Below are 23,333 nucleotides of genomic sequence, written 5' to 3' on the forward strand. Positions count from 1 at the left end.
TGCAGGAATTCCTAGGGCCACACATGCCTGCCCAAAACAAGACACGTGCAGAATGGATTAGTGAGTCCCCTGCACTTTGGCCTGGAGCTATTCTGTAAACTCACTGTATTGAAAATCTCTGAAGGCAAGCACTCGCACAGGTCAACCTGCAAAGACTGGGAAAACTGTTCTATTTTTTTCTTTCTTTCTTCTGTATGTCAGCTCCTGACTTTCAAGGAAAGCTCTGTTGTAACACTACTTGGATACAAGCTTAAGGAACAGATGCCTCAGAGTCTTAATTCCAGCAACAACACATTAAAATATAATGCCCAGGTTTCAACAAAAGAAAAAATATATATACAAAGAAACAGGAAGATAAAATTAAAGCATTAGAAATCATCAATGAGGAGGACCAGACCTGGGACATCCAGACAAAGACTTTAAAAAATATGGTCCTCTGCATTTTAAAGCTTCAAATTCCATGTGAAACCAAGGGAAGAGATGTTTAGTTGGTGCAAGATCTATATTTCCTAAACAATTTAACTCGCACAGTTTGTTCAAATACCATAATTACATGGAACTTTTAATAGGAAGTGAGACCTGGTAGGTTTGCATAGGTTAGTGTGAAATAGAGACACATCCCAAAGTAATTTGGACAGAGAATTAAAATATATATGCAGGGCCCCCCGCCGAGGAGCTGGGGGAAAATGCAGAGGTGTTGGGCTTCCTCACCTGGATTGTTGCTGATGTTTTCACAAACATTGAGGACTGGTGGTTTGATATGCCCAGCCCTCTATCATGGGATTTGCCCTTATGAAGCTCATTACTGCAAAGGAGAGGCTAAACCTGCTTATAATTGTGCCTAAGAGTCTCCTCCTGAGTACCTCTTTGTTGCTCATATGTGGCCCTCTCTCTCTAGCTAAGCCAACTCGGTGGGTGAACTCACTGCCCTCATCCTACGTGGGATCTGATTCCCAGGGATGTAAATCTCCCTGACAACGCAGGATATGACTCCTGGAGATGAATCTGGACCTGACATTGTGGGATTGAGAACATCTTCTTGACCAAAAGCAGACATCAGCCATGTGCCTTCCCAGCTAACAGAGGTTTTCCAGACACCATTGGCCATCCTCCAGTGAAGGTACCCAATTGTTGATGCATTACCTTGGACACTTTATGGCATTAAGACTGTAACTTGCAAAATGAAATGAAATAAAGTTTCAGTGGCTGAGAGATTCCAAATGGAGTTGAGAAGTCACTCTGGTGGGCATTCTTATGCACTATATAGATAACCCTTTTTAGGTTTTAATGCACTGGAATAGCTAGAAGTAAATACCTGAAACTAACAAACTGCAACCCAGTAGCCTTGACTCTTGAAGACAATTGTATAGCAATGTAGCTTACAAGGGGTGACAGTGTGATTGTGAAAGCCTTGTGGATCACACTCCCTTTATCTAGTGTATGGATGGATGAGTAGAAAAATGGGGACAAAAAACTAAATGAAAAATAGGGTGGGGGAGATGATTTAGGTGTTCTTTCTTACTTTTATTTTTTTTATTCTTATTTTCACTTTTTCTGTTATAAGGAAAACGTTCAAAAAATAGATTGGGGTGATGAATGCATAATTATATGACGGCACTGTGTATATTCTTTGTATATATTTTTTTGGTCAAGAAGATGTACACTTTGGATGACTGTATGGTATGTGAATATACCTCAGTGAAATTGAATTAGAAAATATGGTCCTCAATATGTTTGAAGAGCTAAAGGAGAACATGGACAAATAACTAAAGGAAATCAGGAAAATGACAGATGAACACAAACAGAATATCAATGGAGAGATGGAAATTATGAAAAGAACCAAACAAAGCTGAAGACCACAGTAACAAATTAAATATTCCCTGGTGGGGTTCAACATCATATTGAAGCTAGCAGAAAAATAATAGTGAACTTGAAGATAAGACAATTGAAATCATCCAGTCTGAGAAGCAGAAAGAAGAATGAAGAAAAGGGAACAGAGACTGAGGAGCCTGTGGGACACCATCAAGCATACCAATATACAAATTGTGGGTGTTCCAGGAGAAGAAAGAGAGAAAGTGGCAGAGAGAATATTCAAAGAAATAATGGGTTAAAACTTCCCAAATTTAATGAAAGATATGCTATACATTCCAGATGCTCAACAATCTCCAAACAGGATAAACTCAAATAGACCCATGCCATATGTGCCAGTTTGTGTGTATTGTGTCCCCCAGAAAAAGCCATGTTCTTTGATACAATCTTGTGGGGGCAGACATGTTAGTGGGGATTAAGTTGGAACGTTTGGATTAGGTTGTTTCCATGGAAATGCGCCCCACCCAACTGTGGGTGATAACTCTGATTGGATAGTTTCCACGGAGGTGTGGCCCCACCCATTCAGCCTGGGCCTTGGTTAGTTTGCTGGAGCACTATATAAGCTCAGACAGAAGCGAGCATGATACAGCCAAGAGGGACACTTTGAAGAATGCACAAGAGCTGAAAAGAGAGAAGCTGCAGATGAGAGACAGTTTGAAGTTGGCTGTTGAAAGCAGAATCTTGCTCCAGAAAAGCTAAGAGAGGACAAACACCCCAAGAGCAACTAAGAGTGACATTATTGAGGAACTGCAGACTAGAGAGGAATGTCCTGGGGGGAAGCCATTTTGAAACCAGAACTCTGGAGCAGACACCAGCCATGTGCCTTCCCAGCTAACAGAGGTTTTCTGGACACCATTGGCCATCCTCCAGTGAAGGTACCCAATTGGTGATGCATTACCTTGGATACTTTATGGCATTAAGACTGTAACTTTGTAACCAGATAAACCCTCTTTATAAAAGCCAATCCATTTCTGGTGTTTTGCATTCTAGCAGCATTAGCAAATTAGAAAACCATAACATATTATAATCAAACTTTTGAATGTCAAAGATAAAGAGAATTCTCAAAGCTTCAAGAGAGAAGCAAAATGTCACATACAAGGGAGTTTCAATAAGATTAAGTTTCAATTTATTGTGGGAAACCATGGAGGCAAGAAGGCAATGGGTAATGTAAGGGTAATGAAAAGGATAATTATAAAAGCCAGTACTATTATTGTATTTTGGGTTGTAACTTCACTTTTTACTTCCTACAGGATCTAAAAGGAAAACACATAAAAATGTAATGATAAAACAGTGGTTTTGGACTCATGTATGTAAGCATGTAATTTGTGACTAGAACTACAGAAAACTGGGGAGATGGAGGGTATAGGAACATGGTCTGTGTACTATTGAAGTTAGGTTAGCAGAAAAGCAAATGAGATTGTTACAGATTTAGGATGTTAAATTTTTTAATGCAATTTTATTGAGATATATTCACATACCATACAATCATCCAAAGTGTACAATTGTTGACATCATCATATAGTTGTTCATTCATCACCACAATCAATTTTTTGAAAATTTTCATTACTCCAAAAAATAAGAATAAAAATCTAAAAAAAAGTAAAAAAGAACACCCAAAACATCCCATACTCCTTTTTCTTCCCTATTATGCATTTACTTTTTGTCTCCCTTTTTACTTCTCATTTGTCCATACACTGGATAAAGGGAGTGTGAGCCACAAGGTTTTCACAATCATACAGTCAGACTGTATGGATCCCAGAATACCTAAAAAACACATACACCCACATCACCAACTTTCCTTTCTCTTGCCTTAAAACAAAATGTCCAAGTCCTCCATGTCATCACAGCCCTTTTTGGAAATTAAGAAATAATCATCACATAACTCCAACTTTATGCCCTTCCTCCCAAAGGACTATTCATTAAGAGCTGCAAGGAATTTTAAAAATATAATTTAATTCCTGAAAAGAAATATTCTAGATATCCTGGATTAAATAAAGTCTCCCTCCATGTATGCAAAATTAAATTTTAGATCACGCTGGCAAAGAAATTAAGTTTAGTAATGAAGAAGCTGTGGAATATCTCCTGATCGATCCCTGGGAAACATTGCTTTCTCCCTCATCAAAAACTCATGAGGACTGTTCTGCTTTAGAATTGCTCTTAAGTGATGATATTAATTCTCCTTTGGAATCAAAAGCACCAATGAGAATAATCTGGAAAATCTCAAAGGACCTCAGCACGTCTCCCACCTGCTTGTTGGCTATCTGACAGGACTCTGACATATGCTCTTTTTGGAGCCAAAATGACTATATTTCTTCCTCATAATGGGTACCACATTTTGCCAGGAAAGTCAGATCCGGCAAAGGGGATACTCACTAGGAGGACCTCGGGCCAGAGTGGCCCAGGGCCCTGGAGGTCCTGGAGGACCTGGAACTGGTGTTGAAACACTGAGTTCTCCTTTAGGACCTTAAGAAAACGTGTGATCATAAGACTGATGTTCAGACTGTAGTTTTTCTTGGTTCTTAGGGGAAAAAATGTGATTATAAGAGGTTTGCAAACATATCCCAAGGAAAATAAAAAATAGTCTATGCTTAAAATAAAAACAGTCACCCCCAGAGAACCTCAGATGTGGCCTCTCCCTCTAAGCCCAACTCTGCAAATAAACTCACTATCCTCCCCACTACGTGGGAAATGACTTCCAGGGTTGTAAGTCTCCCTGGCAACATGGGACACGACTCCCAGGGATGAGCCTGGCAATGGCATCATGGGATTGACAATGCCTTCTTGATGAAAAGGGGAAAAAGAAATATAACAAAATAAGGTTTCAGTGGCTAAGAGATTTCAAAAAGAGTTGAGAGGCTATTTTGGAGGTTACTCTCATGCAAGCTTCAGCTAGATATTGCAGGTTGCCACAGTATGCCAAATCCCAACCAACAGTATTCCTGAAAACCCTAAAGAATACCCAGGAATCTATCTGAGGCTCTATAAACGTGTCACTCTCTAAGTTTATTTTTCAGAAACTTAAAACCTCCAGATTGTTCCTATGCAAGATTAACCCTGAAACCCAAAGGCACCAGTCTCTCAAAGAACATCAACTAGTTGCATCTCCCTACCCCATAATGTTGACACCCCTTTTCAGCATGAAGTTAGAATGGTCATTGCCCAAATATCCCTAAAGATTGAGAGACAGCTCAAATGAGAGGGAGCAGTTGTAACAGGAAAGATAGGATTTAACAAATGATTTTGACTACTGAATCACTATATTTATATTTCTTGTTAGTCTCTAGAATATTAGAATAGCTAGAAGGAAGTACCTGAAATTGTGGAACTGTAACCCATACCATACTAAACTGTACTTTGAAATTTATCACTTTTCTGCATATATGTTATATTTCACAATAAAATTATGATAAAAAAATAACAGAAGGTCTCCCAGCCCAGGTGAACTTTGACCATGATACACTCCATTGTTCCCTCTAGGATAAAATGAAGGCATCTACCCAAGAGAAATGAAAATATATGCCCATCCAAAAATTGTACACAAGTACAAATTATTCATAATAGCTAAAAGGTGGAAACAATCCAAATGTCTGCCAATTGATGGATGGATAAGCATACAAAGTATAATTATTTGAAAATAAATGAGTCTGAAATACTGATACACATTACAATATGGATAAACCTTGAAATATATGCTTGTGAAATAAGCCAGTTATAAAAGAATGCATATTGTATGATTCCTTTCATGTGAAATGTCTGGAATAAACAAATCTATAGATGCAGAAAATAGATGTGGTTGCCTAGGGCTTGAGGAAGTAAAGATGGGAAGTGACTGCTAATGGGTGCAGGGTTGCGTAAATGGAGTGACAAAGATGTTCTAAAATTAGATTGTGTTGATTGTTATGCAACTCTGTGAATACACTAAAAATTACTGAATTGTATACCTTAAATGTGTGAAATTTATGGTATGTGAATTACATGTCAATAAAGCAAGTTTTAAAAATTCCAAGAAAAAATACATTGTACAAAAAATATTGTACAAATTCTCAGCAAAGCAAAGGGAGTGACTTAAATCCTTGGTGCCTTTAAGATGGGTGAGAGCCCTGCTTAGGCTCTCCCTCCTGATCTCTTAAAGAGCCACCAGGAAGAGGTGTTCTGCATCTTCAATGTCACTTCAATATATAAAAGCATTCATTGCCATGCAGAGGCATGCTTGTCATTACCCAGTCCTTCCTGGTCTGTGTGGACAGATCTGCTTAGTGCTGTGCTTCAATGTTAGGCATCTCTTTGTTTCCACACCCCAAAACCCTGTCGCCCAACATCTCTGTCAACAGAAAGTCTGATATAAAAAATAAAGCATAGAGTGAAAGATATAAGACATAAGAACTAAAATTAGAAAGCATAATATAAAAGACATCTTTCACATAATGTATAGAAAAAAATGCACAAAGATTCAGAACCATCAGAAAAGACCAACAGAAAGGAAGCAAGGTCTCCATCTTACTATCAGTCAGATTATAATTCTGGGGTAAAAGAAGTAAATTAGGGAAAGAAAGAAACTGCATAAAGATAAAGAACTGTATCAAAGGGAAGGGTTATAGGGGAAGTTATCCCAGTTGGAGGAAGCAAGTTTCTGGCCCAGAACCCAATCACCAGAAGAAGACATTAAATACATACAGAGCAACTTGCTATTCTGTTAGTTAGCATGCAGGAATTACTCATCTAGTGAAACACCTTGGCTGGAAATAGATGTGGAGTCAAGGGAAGATTTTTGAGATGGAAAATATTACCACATGAAAAAGAAAGAAAGGTAACAAGCTGAGGTCACAGTGGCTGAGAGATCCCAAGTAGAGTCGAGAGGCTCTCCTGGAGGTTTCTCTTATGCAAGCTTCAGCCAGACATCCCAAATGGCCACAGTATGCCATGCCCTTACCCAAAGTAGTCCCCAAATACCTAGGTCCCTACCTGAGATTCCATAAAAGATTCACTCACTAAGTTTTATCTCTCAGAAACTTAAATCCATCAGAGTGTTCCTATGCCAGACAAGTCCTAAACCCAGAGGCAACAGTCTCTTTAAGAACAACAATCAGATGCAGCCCCCTTCCCCATACTGTCAGCATCCCCTTTCAGTATGAACAAGTTAGGGTGTTCACTGTCTAGACACCACTGAAGATGGAGAAAGAGATAAGTGAGTGGAAGGGGTAGCAACAAACAAGATGAGATTTAACAAAGGTCTATGAATACTGAAACTATATATATATATATACACACACACACACATACACACACACAGACACATATATATTTAGATGCAGGGGTGTTGGAATAGCTGGAAGGAGGTAAATGACATGGTGGAACTGTAACATATAACATCCTTTGAAATTTACTCTATAGCTATTTGTTGAATTGTGCTTTGAAAGTCTTCACCTTTCTATATATATCCTATATCGCATAATAAAGAACTGAAACTGTGGAACTGTAACCCATAACAATTTTTGAAATTACCTATATAACTGCTTATTGAGCTGTATATCGAAAGTTAACACCTTTCTGTATGCATGTTATATTTTACAATAATGGAAATAGCTGAAGTTGTGGGACTGTGATCCATGATATTCTTTGAAATTTGCTCTCTAACGGCTTGTTAAATTGTACTTTGAAAGCTATCACCTGTTATGTACACGTGTTAAAGTTCACAATAAAAATGCATTAAAAATATTACTGCATGTTGTTTTATGCTTCTGGGGACGTACCAACCCCGAAAGGGAAAAGTAATGATACAGGAGAGAGAGGAGATAACTACAGGAGAAGGGAAGGGGTTCAGTGGAGAATTTGCTGTCGCTTTAACAGGAAGTTCACAGATACAGAGGCAGGTGGAAATTGATGTGTTACATAGAGGATAAATGTAGAAGTGCCCCTCTGGTGGATTTTATTTTACCAGTGAAAGTACAAAATGAGAACATCAGTAGAGTACAAGGAGAGAGGAGATGTAGGTCTGAAGAAGAGAAGGTATGAAATAGTCATTTCAAAGAAAGCAAGAGAATTGTTGGAGTAGTGGTATTAGAGAGTGGGCACAGGGGATGGCAATTAGAGCGGGATGCTCAATATTAAGAGTTTGGATGTTAGGGTAGGATCATGGGAGAAGGTGACAGAGGTGGGGAGGTGAAGTAAGTGAAGAGGTCAAGGAAGTAAGAGGCCAGGTTTTGGAGGAATCGTTTTGTGGACATTGGATAATCATTATAAGTGGTGGCAAGAAAAGCATAGGAAGGAAAGACATTAAGCTAGGAACTACAATCTTTAATGAAGGAGGAATGATGAGAACTGAGGGTAAGCAATAAGGAAGGGCAGTGCATGCTAAACTCTGTCTGCAAGTGCTTTTAAGATTCTTTTTTGCTGATGGGGGTGGGAGGTGTTCTGGAAACATCAGTGCTCGGAAAGGGGAAGACACATGGGAAAAACTAGAAGTACTGTGATAGAAGAAGAGGAAAATTGAAGTTAAGATGAGGAAAAGAACAGTGACTGCATCACACACATTCCTGTGAGAAACACTATTTGGCTTTAATGTGGTACTATTTTCATCTACCCTTGGATGTAATTAATTAATATATTAATGATTTTTTAATCTAAGTTGGATCTATGTTCAAACTACAACTTGAAGTAGACTGTGCTAGACTATAGTGTTGTCATCAAAGTTATTCCAACCTAATAACAAAAACAAAAACAAAACCCAAGAGTTGGAAAGCATTTGTTTAATGTAAGGGTTACTTGTTACCTGAAAATTTGGTAAAGATTACTTATAAAACCATATGGTCATTTCTCCTCAATGGAAGTGGAACGTTTTGTTTATTAACATTTCCATTTATTCAAGAACTATTGGCCTACTGAAATTTTCTATCCTTTGCTTCTGCCCATTTTGGTACTTAAAATTTTACATTTTATCCAGTTTTTCTGGTTTTCAAATTTGTGTGTGTGGTTTTTATATAATATTCTTTTATGATTGCTTTCACCTCTGGTATAATTGTAGTTATTTCTCCTTCTTGTTACATTTTTATTACATTTTCAATTATGTATATATCTTTATTTTTTCTTGACCAACTTTGCTATTCATCTACTTTATAGAACCAACTTTTGGTTCCATCAAACATCTCTACAGTTTTTATTTGAGTTCTTCCTTTATTTTCCTTTCTCATTCCCTATCATTTTCTTAGGTATCCTGGGTGTTTTTTTTTTGTTTTTTTTTTTTGTTTTTTTTTATCTTCTTCAGTTGAAACCAGCAATTATAAATTAGCTCATTTATTTTCAAACTTTCATGTTTTCTTAATAAAGGCATTCAAATGTGTAATTTTCCTTCTATCTACCAGTTTAGATTTACTGCATAAACTTTGAAATGTGGAATTTTATTCACTGAAATTCATAAGATTACTTATGTTTTCTCTTTAAAATGTTTATGTAAACCATTTTAATGTTTGTAGATATGAAGATTTATTTTTTTCTAGCCTTTTACTTTTTATTTTTGATTTAATGTTCTGTGGTTGGAGAATATTATAAGCAATACTATAACAAAAGTTTAGATTATTTTTCTTTGCTTGTTCTATTAGGCTCTGAGAGAGGTGGGTTAAAGTGTAGGTAATGATAGAATTAACTATTTCTGCTAGATTTTACTTTACATAATTTGAGGATATACCATTAGCTATAAATGTGATGATAATTTTTACACTTCTTGTTATTTACCAGTTTGACTCTTCTACCTTCATCTCTGATGTTTTTCACCCACCATTCCCTTTGGTCTGATATTAAAATTGCAGTCCCAGAATTCTATTGGTTCTTGCTTGCTAAGTCTATCATTTTCTATGCCTTATTTTCTTTTTCTTTCTTTTTTTTTTTTTTTTTATAAAAGGGGGTTTATTTGGTTACACAGTTACAGTCTTAAGGCCATAAAGTGTCCAAGGTAACACATCAGCAATCGGGTACCTTCACCGGAGGATGGCCAGTGGTGTCCAGAAAACCTCTGTTAGCTGGGAAGGCATGTGGCTGGCGTCTGCTCCAAAGTTCTGGTTTCAAAATGGCTTTCTCCCAGGACATTCCTCTCAAGCAAGCTTGCTCTTCTTCAAAACGTCACTCACAGCTGCACTCCGTTTCCTCTCCTTGAGCCAGCTCATTTATATGGCTCCACTGATCAAGGCCCACCCTGAATGGGTGGGGCCATGCCTCCATGGGAGTATCCCACCAGAGTCACCACCCATAGCTGGGTGGGGCACATCTCCATGCAAACAACCTAATCCAAACGGTCCAACTTAATCCCCACTATTATGCTTGCCCCACAAAATTGCATCAAAGAATATGGCTTTTTCTGGGGGACATAATACATTCAAACCGGCACATTCCACCCCCTGGACCCCAGAAAAACATATTTTTTCCAAATACAAAATACATTCATCCCACAATACCACAGAAACTTAAATCATTTCAGTAACAATAGTTAAGTACAAGATCCCATCAAAATCAAATATAGGCATGGTCAGTCCTAAGGCATACTTTTCCTTTAGCTTTGGATCTGTGGACTTAGAACAAGTTATATGCTTCTAATATACAAAGGAGGGACATTCATAGGATAAACATTCCCATTGCCATAAGGAAAAACTGAAAAGAAAACAGGGTTCACAGGACCAAAACAGTTCCTAAAACCTGCAGGACAAACTCCATTAGATTTCAAAGTCTGAGGGTCATTTACAGAACAATGTTGCATCCTTGGGGCTTGAGAGAGCGGGAGTCTAACCCTTCCTAAGGGCCTTTTTGGCAGCCCTTTCCTCTCCAAATGCTTGGGTGAGTTCTCCAACATTTCCACACATTGGGGAGACCACCTTCTTGGCCCCACCCTCCTCAAACATCGGGGCAGCTCCCGGATTCCCTTCCATCTCCGGGGCACACGCTCAACCCCTTCAGAACAGTGTGGTGGCAGCCAGGCTCTCCCCAATTCCCTGGGAATGTGCTCCACCCTCTTTGGGACCTCGGGTGGCAAAACTCTTCCAGAGCATTGAGGTGGAATGCCCACCCTCGACCTCTGGGGCAAACTCACCCTTTCCATGCATGTGGGCTGCTCCACTCTCCCAGCCCAAGGCCTCTTGACTCCAGACCTCAACCTCCATGGCTCTGTCATTGAAGAAATTTTTCCTTCAATTTGTTCTTTGTCTTTCTCCTCCAGTCCCAACTGGCAGCGGCTCTGTCTGTAAAGAGCTCGCAAAAATTCTGTTGGCTTTGCATGAAGCATGCAGGGGCCAAAGCCATCAGACAATAAGACTTTCCACAAATCCTTTCTGGATAATTCCATCTCCAATCTTGGCTTGTACTGAAATGGCAGCTGGGTTCCATGTTTGGTTACATCCTCATGTTGGGCTGTAGTTTCTGGGATTCCACCCCCTGGAAGCCTATAATTTTCCAAGCCATCAGCTTCTGGTTTCTTTGAACCCAAGAGTTCAGTTCTAAGTTTATCTCTCTCCACTCGCATTTTACTATAAGCTGCAAGGAGAAGCCAGGCTACATCCTCCACATGTAGTCTGGAGATGATCTCAGCTAAGTATTCCAGGTTGTCACTTTCAAATTCTTCCTTCCATCTGACACCAGGACTCAATTTTGCCAAATTCTCTGCCACTTTAAAACAAGGATCGCCTTTCTTCCAGTTTGCGTCAACACATTCATCATTTCTGCTCAAGTCCTCATCAGAAGTATCTTTAGAGTCCATATTTCCACAAACAGTCTCTTTAAAGCAGTTTTGGCCTTTTCTATCAAGCTCCTCACAACTCTTCCAGAAACTCCCCATTATCCATTTAAAAAGCCGTTCCAACATGTTCGGTATTTGCAAACTCAGCAGCAAAAGCACCCCACTTTCTGGTACCAAAATCTGTTCTAGTTTGCTAATGCTGCAGAATGCAAAACACCAGAGATGGACTGGCTTTTATAAAAGGGGGTTTATTTGGTTACACAGTTACAGTCTTAAGGCCATAAAGTGTCCAAGGTAACACCTCAGCAATCGGGTACCTTCACTGGAGGATGGCCAGTGGTGTCCAGAAAACCTCTGTTAGCTGGGAAGGCACGTGGCTGGCGTCTGTTCCAAAGTTCTGGTTTCAAAATGGCTTTCTCCCAGGACATTCCTCTCAAGCAAGCTTGCTCTTCTTCAAAACGTCACTCACAGCTGCACTCCCTCTATGCTTTATTTTCATATCTTCTGGGTCTTTTAATTTTAAGGGTGTCTCTTGTTTATGAAATAATGCTGAACCTTGGGGAATTTGGGGTTATATTTTTCTAATCTGAGAATCTCTTTCTTTTAATGAATGATTTTAACCCATTTATAATATGTAATTACTGGAACAAGGACTAATTTTTGCTATTTACATGTTTCTTTTAATTTTATTTCATTGGCATATCAAATTTTTGATGTTTTCTCCCTCAATGTTCTTTTGAAGATTACCCATTCTATTTTTATTCTTCTGCTTACTTGCCCCAACATAAAACCACAGCTATATGAATGTTTCTCTAGCAAGGTCTATCAATATCTATATCGTTCTTCTAAACAAGAAGAGAATCATAGGATTCTTTGCTTCTCCTTTCATCCACTCTCCCTCAACTACTTCTTATGTGGGTATAATTGCAATTTTAGTACAAATTTGCAATGATATACACTGTTTTAGTCTGCTAGGCTGCAGAAATGCAATACGTCAAAAATGGGATGGCTTTTAACAATGGGAATTTATTAATTTTCAAGCTTACAGTTCTGAGGCCATGAAAATGCCCAAATCTAGGCATCATCAAGATGATACCTTCTTCCTGAAGATCAGCTGCTGGTGATCCTGGACTCCTCTGTCACATGGCAAGGCACAGGTAGGCATCTGCTGGTCTCTCCCTTCTCTTCTGGGATTCCTTGCTTCTTTCTTCCATGGCTTTCTCTCAGTTTCTGTGGCTTTCTCTCTGTCTGAATTTCATTCTCTTATAAGGTCTCCAGTAAGATGATTAAGAGGTGGGTCACAACTTAAGTTAAGATCCTACTCACCAAAAGTTCCTACTTAGTATAGGTCCACACCCACAGGAATGGATTAGCTTTAAGAACATACTTTTCTGGGATCCATAAAGCCTCCAAACCACCACAAACACTCATATATATTGACTTTTTTTTTCATTTAGACAATAGAAACAAAAACTAATGTAGAAAATATATTTGAACAAAATGTTAATACAATAATAAGAAATGTAAAGAATAGCTGAAAAACTGCAGACATACCCTATTTTTTAGTGGGAAATATGATTTATCATGAAGAGGCAAATGGCCCTATCTTAAAATATAAATTTAATGCAAGCTCAGTGACAACAGCAAAATATTTACTTATAATTTGGTAAGCTGATTATAAATTTTGTACAGAAAATTAAAAAAGCAAGAAAGCAATTAATTTCAGAAAGAGAAGGGTAATCAGAGATTTAGCCCTACTATCTGTTCAAATAAATTATAAATCTAGAGGAAATAGAATAATAACAATTATGACTATTAGACAGATCAGTGGAACAGAATAAGGTCCAGAAATACACCCAGACATATATATTAGAATGTATGTATATGCTAATGTAGTACTGCATGTTAGCAGGAAAAACACAGACTAGTCAATAAATAGTACTGGGACAATTGTATAGGCATCTTGAAGAAAATGAAGACAGATCCCTACCTAAGGCTTTATAACAACAAACACAAAACAAAATCCAGATGAGTCACAGAAGTGACAGTACAAAGTAAAAACATAAAACTACTAAAAAAAACAAGGGATTATTTTTACAAATATAACTGAGCAATGTGGAAATCCTTTCTAAGTATGACACAAAACTTAGAGGAAACAAAAATTGATAGATGTAATTACAAGAAATACATGGAAAAAACAAAAATTTTCATTTAAAAGACAAATGAAAAACAAAAAAAAATTTTAAAGACAAATGATCCCCTATTACTAGGAATAAGACAAGAATGCCCACTTTCACTACTGGAAGTACTGGCCAGAGATGTTAGGCAAGAAAAAGAAATACAAGGCATCCAAATTAGAAAAGAAGAAGGAAAACTCTCTATTTGCAGATGACATCAACCTATATATGAAAAATTCCAAAGACTCCACAAGAAAGCTACTAAGCGAATAAACAAATTCAGCAAAGTTTCAGAATACAAGATCAACACACAAATATCAGTTGTGTTTCTATACACCAGAAATGAACGATCTGAGTAGGAAATCAAGAAAATAATTCCATTTTCAATAGCATCTTAAAGAATAAAATAGGAATAAATTTAACCAATGATGTAAAAGAGTTGTACACAGAAAACTAAAAAATATTGCTGAAAGAAATTAAAGACTTAAATAAATGGAAAGACACTCTTTGTTCATGGATTAGAAGACTTAATATTGTTAACATGTCATACTGCCAAAAGCAATTTACAAATTCAAAGCAATCCTGATGAAAATTCCAGCAGCCATTTTTTTGTGGAAATTGAGAAGCCTATCACCAAATTCATATGGAATGGCAAAGGGGGCTGAATGGACAAAACCATCATGTAATAGAAGGACAAAGTTGAGAGACTCACACTCCCTGATTTCAGAACTTGCTATAAAGCTACAGTAATCAAAATGGTGTGGCATTGGCATAAGTAAAGACAAATATGCCAATGTAAGAGAACTGAGAGTGTAGAAATAAACCCACATATCTATGGCCAACTGATTTTTCAGAAGTCTACTTCTACAGCAAGACTACTCAGTGGAGAAATAATGGTCTCTTTAACAAACAGTGCAGGGGAAACTGGATATCCACAAGCAAAAGAATGAAACCGGACCCCTATCTCACACCGTATATAAAAATTAACTCAAAATGGATCAACAACTTAAATATAATAGCTTAAACCATAAAACCCTTAGAAGAAAACAGGGAAAAATATTCAGGACCTTCTATTAGGCAATGGATTCTTAGAGATGACACCAAAACCATGAGCAACAAAAGAAAAAACAGATAAACTGGATTTCACCAAAATTTAAAACTGCTATTTATTAAAGGACATTATCAAGAAAGTGAAAAAACAACCTACATAATGGGAGAAAATATTTAGAAATCATATATCTGATAAGGGTTTAATATCCAGAATATATAAAGATCTCCTACAACTCAACAACAAAAAGACAAACAATCCAATTTAAAAATGGTCAAAGGACTTTTCTAGACATTTCTCAAAAGAAGATATACATATGGTCAACAAGCACATTTAGAGATGTTCAATATCATTAGCCATTAGGGAAATGCAAATCAAAACCACAATGGGTTAACACTTCACAAACACTAGTGTTGGTAAGGATGCTGAGAAATAGGAGCACTCCTGCATTGCTAGCAGGAATGTAAATTTGTGCAGCTGCAATGGGAAACTGTTTGGAGGTTCCTCAGAAAGTTGAAAACAGAATTACTGTATGACCCAATAATCCCACTACTTGGTATATATCCTAAAGAATTTAAAGCAGGGACTCAAAGAGATACCTGTACACCAATGTTCATGGCAGCATTAGTCACAATAGTCAAAAGATGGAAGCAACCCAAGTGTGCCAGTTTGAATGTATTATTTCCCCCTAAACGCCATTATCTTTGATGCAATCTTGTGTGGGCAGACCTATTAGTGTTGATTAGATTGCAATTCTTTGAGTGTTTCCATGGAGATGTGACCAACCCAATTGTAGGTGATAACTCTGGTTGGATGATTTCCATGGAGGCATGGCCCCACCCATTCAGTGTGGGCCTTTATTAGTTCACTGAAGCCCTTTATAAGCTTAGACAGCAGGAGTGAGCTTGCTTAACGGCCAAGAGGGACACTTTGAAGAATGCACAGAATCTTAGAGAGTAGCTGCAAATGAGAGACAGTTTGAAGATGGCCATTGAAAGCAGACTTTTGCTCTGGAGAAGCTAAGAGAGGACAAACGTCCCAAGAGCAACTAAGAGTGACATCTTTGAGGAGCTGAAGCCTAGGGAGGAACTTCCTTAGAGAAAGCCATTTTGAAACCAGAACTCCAGAGCAGACGCCAGCCACGTGCCTTCCCAGATAACAGAGGTTTTCCGGACACCATCAGGCATCCTCCAGTGAAGGTACTCGATTGTTGATGCATTACCTTGGACACTTTATGGACTTAAGACTGTAACTGTATAACCAAATAAACCCCCTTTGTAAAAGTCGATCCATTTCTGGTGTTTTGCATCCCGGCAGCATTAGCAAACTAGAACACCAAGTGTCCTTCAACAGGTGAATGAATAAATAAATGTGGTATATATACACAATGGAATATTATTATATTCTTCAGCATTAAAAAGGAATGAAGTTCTGATATATGCTACAATATGGATGAAGCTTGAAGACATCATGTTGCGTGAAACATGCCAGACACAAAAGGATAAATATTGTATGATTTCATCTATATACAATACCTAGAATAAGCAAATACTTAGAGAAAAAAGGTAGATTACAAGTTACCAGGAATGGGGGATGATAGGGATGTAGCATAGGGAGTTATTGCTTAATGTGTTTAGGGGGATGGAAATATTTTGGTAATGGATTGTGGTGTTGGTAGCACAATATTATGAATGTAACATCACTGAACTGTACACATGAAAGTGGTTAAAATGGGAAACACTGTGTTATATATATATTTTATCACAATAACAAAATAGTTTTAAAAAGAAAAATGAGAAATTGGGAAAAAACATTTGAGACACATATAAAAGACGAAGAAGAAAGAGCTAATATCCTCAATACATAAATATCAACAATTCAATAGAAAATATGGGCAAAGGACATTAATAAACAGCTCAGAAAAAATAATATAAATGGGTCTTTTAAAACAATCACATATATTCAACATCAGCCATAAGAGAAATGCAAAACAAATCTGCAAAGAGATACCATTTTTTAATGTATAAGATTGACCAAAAAGGAAAAAAAAAAGCAAATATCACAAGACACTGTGTTGTCTTGGGTATGATGAAAATAGGCTATTGGGGATTGAATCATGCACCCCAAAAAGGAATTTTCAGCTTTTAACCCCTGGTCCTGTGGGTGAGAACCCATTTGTAAATAGGATCTTTGAAGATGTTACTAGTTAAGGTGAGTAAGGGTAGCCTTAAACCAAAATGGCTGAAGTCCTTAAAAGTAAAGGAAATTGGATGGACATGGAAGGAGAAGCCATGGGAAGCAACCAGAAGCTAGAAGTCAACCTCAATGGAACCTAGAAGAGAAAGGAGAAGAACTACCATGTGCACTGCCATGTGATGGAAAAGCCAAAGAAACCCAAAGGTCGCCAGCCAGTCAAAAGATGCTGACCTCAGGAGGAAGCAAGCCTCCTAGCCTCTGAAACCATGAACAGATAAATTCCTATTGTTAAGCCAACCCATTGTATGGTATTTGTTTTAGTAGTAGGAAAGTAAAACACAGGCACTCTTAAACAAATGATGCAACCCACAAGGAAGGCAATTTTGCCATATCTATCAAAAATGAAAATGCATACATCATTTGTCCTGGGAATTTCACTTGTAGAAATTTCTCTTCAAACATACTCCCCCTTTTGTTAACCGAGACTTGTATAAGGATAGTCAGTGCAGCATTGTTTCTAATAGCAAAAGATTGGAAATATTTAAAATATCTGTTAAGAGAGGACTAGTTAGTTACATTTTAATACATCCATATAGTGGAATAAGATACAGTCTATTTTAAAAATGAGGTAACTAATTGCATGTACAACCATTGAATGATCACCAAGATTTATTAAATGAGAAAAGCAAGGTGTTAGAAGTTTCATATGCTAATATTTTTTTTTAAAAATGGATATAGGATTTCTAGATGCTGAGATGCTGAGCTCTTGTGTATAACCTGGTCAGTCCCTGTAACTTCTGGAATCTGTGTGACACCTGAGATTCAGCACTAGAGTTCGGCAGCTATGAATGGCAACATTACCCTATACAGCAAATTTTAAAGAAGCTAAAAAGAGATCAGACTTCAATTAGAGATGTGAACAAAATGGCATTTGTTAGGACTAAGGTAAATCAGACTAAAGGGTAAAGGATGATATTGACTGTTTCTAAAACTTCAACTTCTGTGTGAGACCAAAGGTAGAGATGTTTATTTGGTAGAAAATCTTTATTTTCTGTAGCACACTATACAATTTAACTTGTATGGTCAGTTTACTCAAATACCATAATTACATGGAACCTTGAATAGGGAGTGAGATCTGGTTTGTTTGTACAGGTTAGTGTGAAGCTCCAATACATCCCAGAGTAATATGGGCAGAGGATAAAAAGTATCTGAAGAACTCCTTTGAGGGACTGGGGGGAAATGTGGAAATATTAAATTTACCCACCTGGGGAATTCCTTATACTCTTGCAAGCATTGGGGACTATCAATTTAGTAGGTCAAGCCTTTGATCATGGGGATTGCCTTTATGAAGCCTGTTACTACAAACAAGAGGCTAAGCCTACTTATAATTGTGCCTAAGAGTCATCCCCAGAGGACCTCTTTTGTTGCTCAGATATGGCCTCTCTCTCTAAGCCAGCTTGGCAGGTGGACTCACTGTCCTCCCTCCAACATGGGACACGACTCTCACGGGTGTAAATCTCCCTGGCAACATGGGACATGATTCTCAGGGATGAGTCTGTGAGGAAGGGGGAAGAGAAATGAAACAAAGTAAAGTTTCCATGGCTGAGAGATTTCAAATGGAGTTGAGAGGTCATTCTGGAGGTTATCCTTATGCATTATATAGATATCCCTCTTCAACTTTTAGTGTATTAGAATAGCTAGAAGGAAATACCTGAAACTGTTGAACAGTGTGTTGGTTTGGATGTATTATGTCCCTGTGCTGGTTTGGATGTATTATGTCCCCCAAAATGCCATTATCTTTGATGTGTCTTGTGAGGGCAGGAAACCTATTGATGTTGATTGGGTTGGAGACTTTTGATTGGATGTTTTCTTGGAGATGTGATCACTCAACTGTGGGCGAGATCTTTCATTGGATAATTTCCATAGCGATGTGACCCACCCAACTGTAGGTGATAACTCTGATTAGATAACTTCCATGGAGGCGTGGCCCCGCCCATTCAGTGTGGGCCTTGATTAGTTCACTGAAGCCCTATAAAAGCTCAGACAGAAGGAGCAAGCTTGCTATGGCCAAGAGGGACACTTTGAAGAACGCACAGGAGCTGAGAGAGGAGCTGCAGATGAGAGACAGTTTGAAGACTGCCACTGGAAGCTGATGCAGACATTTTGGAGAATGCCATTTTGAAACACAACCTGGGAGCAAGCAGACACCAGCCACATGCCTTCCCAGCTAATAGGTTTTCCAGACGCCATTGGCCATCCTCCAGTGAAGGTACCCGACTGTTGATGTGTTACCGTGGACACTTTACAGCCTTAAGACTGTAACTGTCAAACCAGATAAACCCCCTTTTATAAAAGCCAATCCATTTCTGGAACAGTTCCCCCAAACACCATGTTCTTTGATGCAATCTTGTGGGGGCAGACTATTTAGTCTTGTTTAGGTTGGAACCTTTGGATTGGGTTGTTTCCATGGAGATGTGACCCACCCAACTGTAGGTGATAACTCTTATTGGATTATTTCCATGGAGGTATGGCCCTGCCCACTCAGCGTGAGACTTAATTAAATCATTGGAGCCCTGTGAGAGCTCAGACAGAAGGAGCTCAGTGCTGCAGCCAAGAGAGACATTTTGAAGATGACCATTGAAAGTAGACTTTTGCTACTCCAGAGTTTGCCTGGTAGAAACTAAGAGAATACCCCAGACACCTAGAGAGAAATGTCCTAGGAGAAAGCCATTTTGACACACAACCTGGGAGCAAAGGAAGAAGATGCCAGCCACGTGCCTTCCCAGACAACAGAGGTGTCCCAGACACCATTGGCCATTCTTCTGTGGAGGTTACCTATTGTTGACACCTTAGCTTGGACACTTTTATGGCCTTAAGACTGTAATTTTGTAACCAAATAAACCCCCTTTATAAAAGCCAATCCATTTCTGGTGTTTTGCATAATGGCAGCATTAGCAAACTGGAAAAAACGGCAACCCAGTAGCCTCGTTTCTTGAAGACGAGTGTGTAAGTATATAGCTTGTATGGTGTGATTGTGTGATTGTAGAAAACCTTGTGGCTCACACTCCCCTTTATCCAATGCTTGGACAGATGAGTAGAAAAATGGGGACAAAAAAGTAAATTAATAATAGGAGGGGGGTGGGGGATGGGCACAAAAATGATTTCCAATCTAGAATTCTATACCCAGCCAAAAAGACAATTTTGCTGGCAGGATAAAATAAATATTATAATTTCATGAAATGCATTAATTTTTATATTTCTATAAACACATTTATAGTTATATTTATTAAATAAATATATTTTTGCATGACATTTTCAGATTTGCAGTTTCATGAAATTTGCCTATCATGTATCTATTCTAAAGGATATACTGGAGAATATGCTCCCACAAAATGAGGGGCTAAACCAAGAAAGATGGGATTTCACACAGGCAGAGGTGAAGGGAACTTCCTGAAGTCTAGTAAAGGGAAGATACCAAGGTATTAGCTATGTGTCAAGCCAAGAGAGCAACCAGTCCAGACATCAGCAAGTCAACAAGCTCTAGGAGATATTCCTTCAAGCAGAAGACAATGATGCCTAGAGTTGAGACCAACCTCAGCTATTACTAGCTGTGTGAATTTGGGCCAGCTAGTTCTTTTCCATACCCCTGGTTTCCCCTCAATAAAATGGGGCTAATAATGACACCTACTGCATGAGGTTGTTATGAAGATGAGTTAACATACAGAGAGTACATATAATAGTGCCATGCACATAGTAAACATTATATGAGTGTTGTAATTATTATTGCTATGATTATTAGATAATATATTTGAATATATGGAGAAGAGATTTTAACTAGGGAAGAATTTGGAGTTGAATTAATGATATATAGTAATGTAAATAAATGACTAAACCAAAAATTGTTAATTCCAGGGAAAAGAAAAAGTTGTGCTAGGGGTGAATGGAAAAGCTGAATCTTAGTCTTCTATAGTAGAAAATCAATAGATAATACCCCAAAATGAAAAACAATAGAATCTGTTAAAAATATTAGGAGTGCTTGCCTGTAGGGAGCTGGAATCTGGTGGGGACCAGGCAGGGAAGAGCCATTTTTTCAGCAAGACTAAGAGAACTATTTGATACCTTTTACCAATTTAGATGAAGCTAAAAACTAATTGCAAATTACAAAATGGCAAAAAATATTCACAAAATATACAAGAATGATAAAGGGTTATTAACCTTAATAGTAAAAAGACCTCTTTAAAACTCCATAAGCTAAGACAAACCAATAGATAAATAAATCTGCCATGGATAGAAGAAAGAAATTTACAAAAGGGAAATAATAACCAACAAAAATGTGAGAGAAAAAAATTATTCTTCCTTATAAACAAAGTAATACCAATTAAAACAATAATGAGAGACTATCTTTCATTCAGGCTCTAAAGCTCTGGATAAAATCCTGCCCCTGGGATTCTCACCTCACAGGCGTTGTCATGTCTCCCTGCAGTCAGGGCCAGGGATCTACGAGGTGAATTTCTGTAAGCTGGCATGTTCAAGCTGTAACTCAGCCCTCGGTCTCTTGATGACAACTCTTTCACTCTTCCCAGGGGCTCAGAGCCTGGTAAGGGTTTAAGGACTCAAACGAAGCTCCTGGGGTCAGAAGGAAGATCCTGCAGCCTTCACTGAACACTCTGGCCCAGGAACTCTGCAGAGATTCCAAGAAACCTGGAAAGACAATGTCCACATGGTCAGAGTCATTCAGCATTCATCCTGCAAACATTTCCCAGGGACACCAAAGTATAGTTCACTGCACTAGATACTGTGGAGTAGTCAAGAGTTCAGGGAAAACCTACTGTAGTTATAAATCAAAGTGGAATGTGCAAGACCATGAGATTTGGACTCTGTCAACTTTCAGCTGTGAGAATATGAAGAAGTTTCTTCAGTTTTAGTTTCTAAAATTAATCAAAACTGTCTCAAGAGGTTGTGAAAATTAAATAAGATGATGTTTGTAAGGTACTTAACACCAGACTGGCACAAGGTAGACACTTAATACATATAGCATGTACTGTTATTACAAGGAACCATGTAAGGAGCAGAAGCAGGTACCTCATTCAAGCTGCCCAACAACCCAGTCATCAAGGTGTTACTACAGTTATTATTATTTTCACTTTATATATACAGAAACAGAGGTTTAGTTATGTTAAGTCAAATCCAATATCCCTTACATGGTAGGCCCAAAATAAACATGGTTCTTTTTAATGGATATTGAAGATGTGAATATGAATTTGGAATAAAAAAAGCTAAGGTTCCTGAAACAAAAGAGACATGCCATAAGGAAAAGGTTAATAACCTGGGACAAAAATTTTTTAATTACCTATAAAACATCCAGAGGTAAAACTATTCCTATTGTTGAGGGAACTAGGGAGGAAAGAGTAGAAAGGGTGTGTCTGTGTCCAAGTTGAGGTACAATTTTATTCTGATCAACTAATTGAGGCAGTACAGATTTGGTCATTCTTGTTAGGAAAGGGAAAATACCCACTTAAACTGAGGAGGAACTTATTAATACAACAGAAGTAAGAAATGGGATAAAGAGAAAACAACTAAGTAAAATAAATAAGAAGTAAAATAAAAGATATGAACAAGAAAAACTTTTTAAATATAAAGAGGACTTGTACCAAAGAAAGAGAATATGGTTTCTTCTCTTATTCCCATGGAACTTTTATAAAATTCCATTAAATAACTCGGTCACAAAGAAATTCTGACAATTTATAATTATTTTATTGTAGTTAAAATTATACAGCTCAAAATTTTCCATTACTCACTTTCAACTGTACAATACAGTGGTATTAGTTACATTCAAAATATTGTGCTACCATCATTAACAGGCTACATTTTCTGTTCATAGTACAAGAAAATAATAAATAAACAACAAAAAATATGACGAAGATATCTTAGCCAGTTAAAAATCATGCAACAGGAAGGATCTAAGATGGTGGCATAGAGAGGAGTGGAAGCTATTAGTCCCCCTGGAACAACTAGTAAACAGCCAGGAACAACTAGTAAATAATCTGGAATAACTGTGGGGGGACAAACATGACCGTCCACCAACCTGAATTGAGAGGAATGCCCAAGATCACAGCAGAAAATCTGTAAGTAAAACCTGTAGATCCAAGTTGGAAGCCCCCTCCCCCACGGCCCAAGCTGCAAAGCCTCATGGAGCTAGAGAGCAGCTCTCTCCAAGCAAGTGAATATAGCAAAGCTGAGCTCCAAATGGGGTTTTAGTTAATAAGCATGGACTGCTCGATACAAGCTACAAATCCCCAACAAGCAGACAGAGGCTTTGGGTGAAGAC

At 38.0% G+C, this 23,333-nt stretch overlaps 1 protein-coding gene across 6 annotated transcripts in view; it reads right to left on the reverse strand.

The window, feature by feature from the left end:
* ZNF81 (zinc finger protein 81) overlaps positions 1–23,333 on the reverse strand; it is a 92,229-nt gene that overhangs the window by 38,925 nt on the left and 29,971 nt on the right. For all 6 annotated transcript variants that reach the window (XM_037821977.1, XM_037821975.1, XM_037821980.1 and 3 more), the window contains exon 2: positions 21,460–21,706. In XM_037821977.1, coding sequence (XP_037677905.1) covers positions 21,460–21,531 — 72 coding nt within the window. In that variant the 5' untranslated portion in view covers positions 21,532–21,706. The remainder of the gene's footprint in view (positions 1–21,459; positions 21,707–23,333) is intronic.

The sequence above is a fragment of the Choloepus didactylus genome, chromosome X (genome assembly GCF_015220235.1).
Source record: "Choloepus didactylus isolate mChoDid1 chromosome X, mChoDid1.pri, whole genome shotgun sequence".
In the NCBI taxonomy this organism is placed as follows: Eukaryota; Metazoa; Chordata; class Mammalia; order Pilosa; family Megalonychidae; genus Choloepus; species Choloepus didactylus.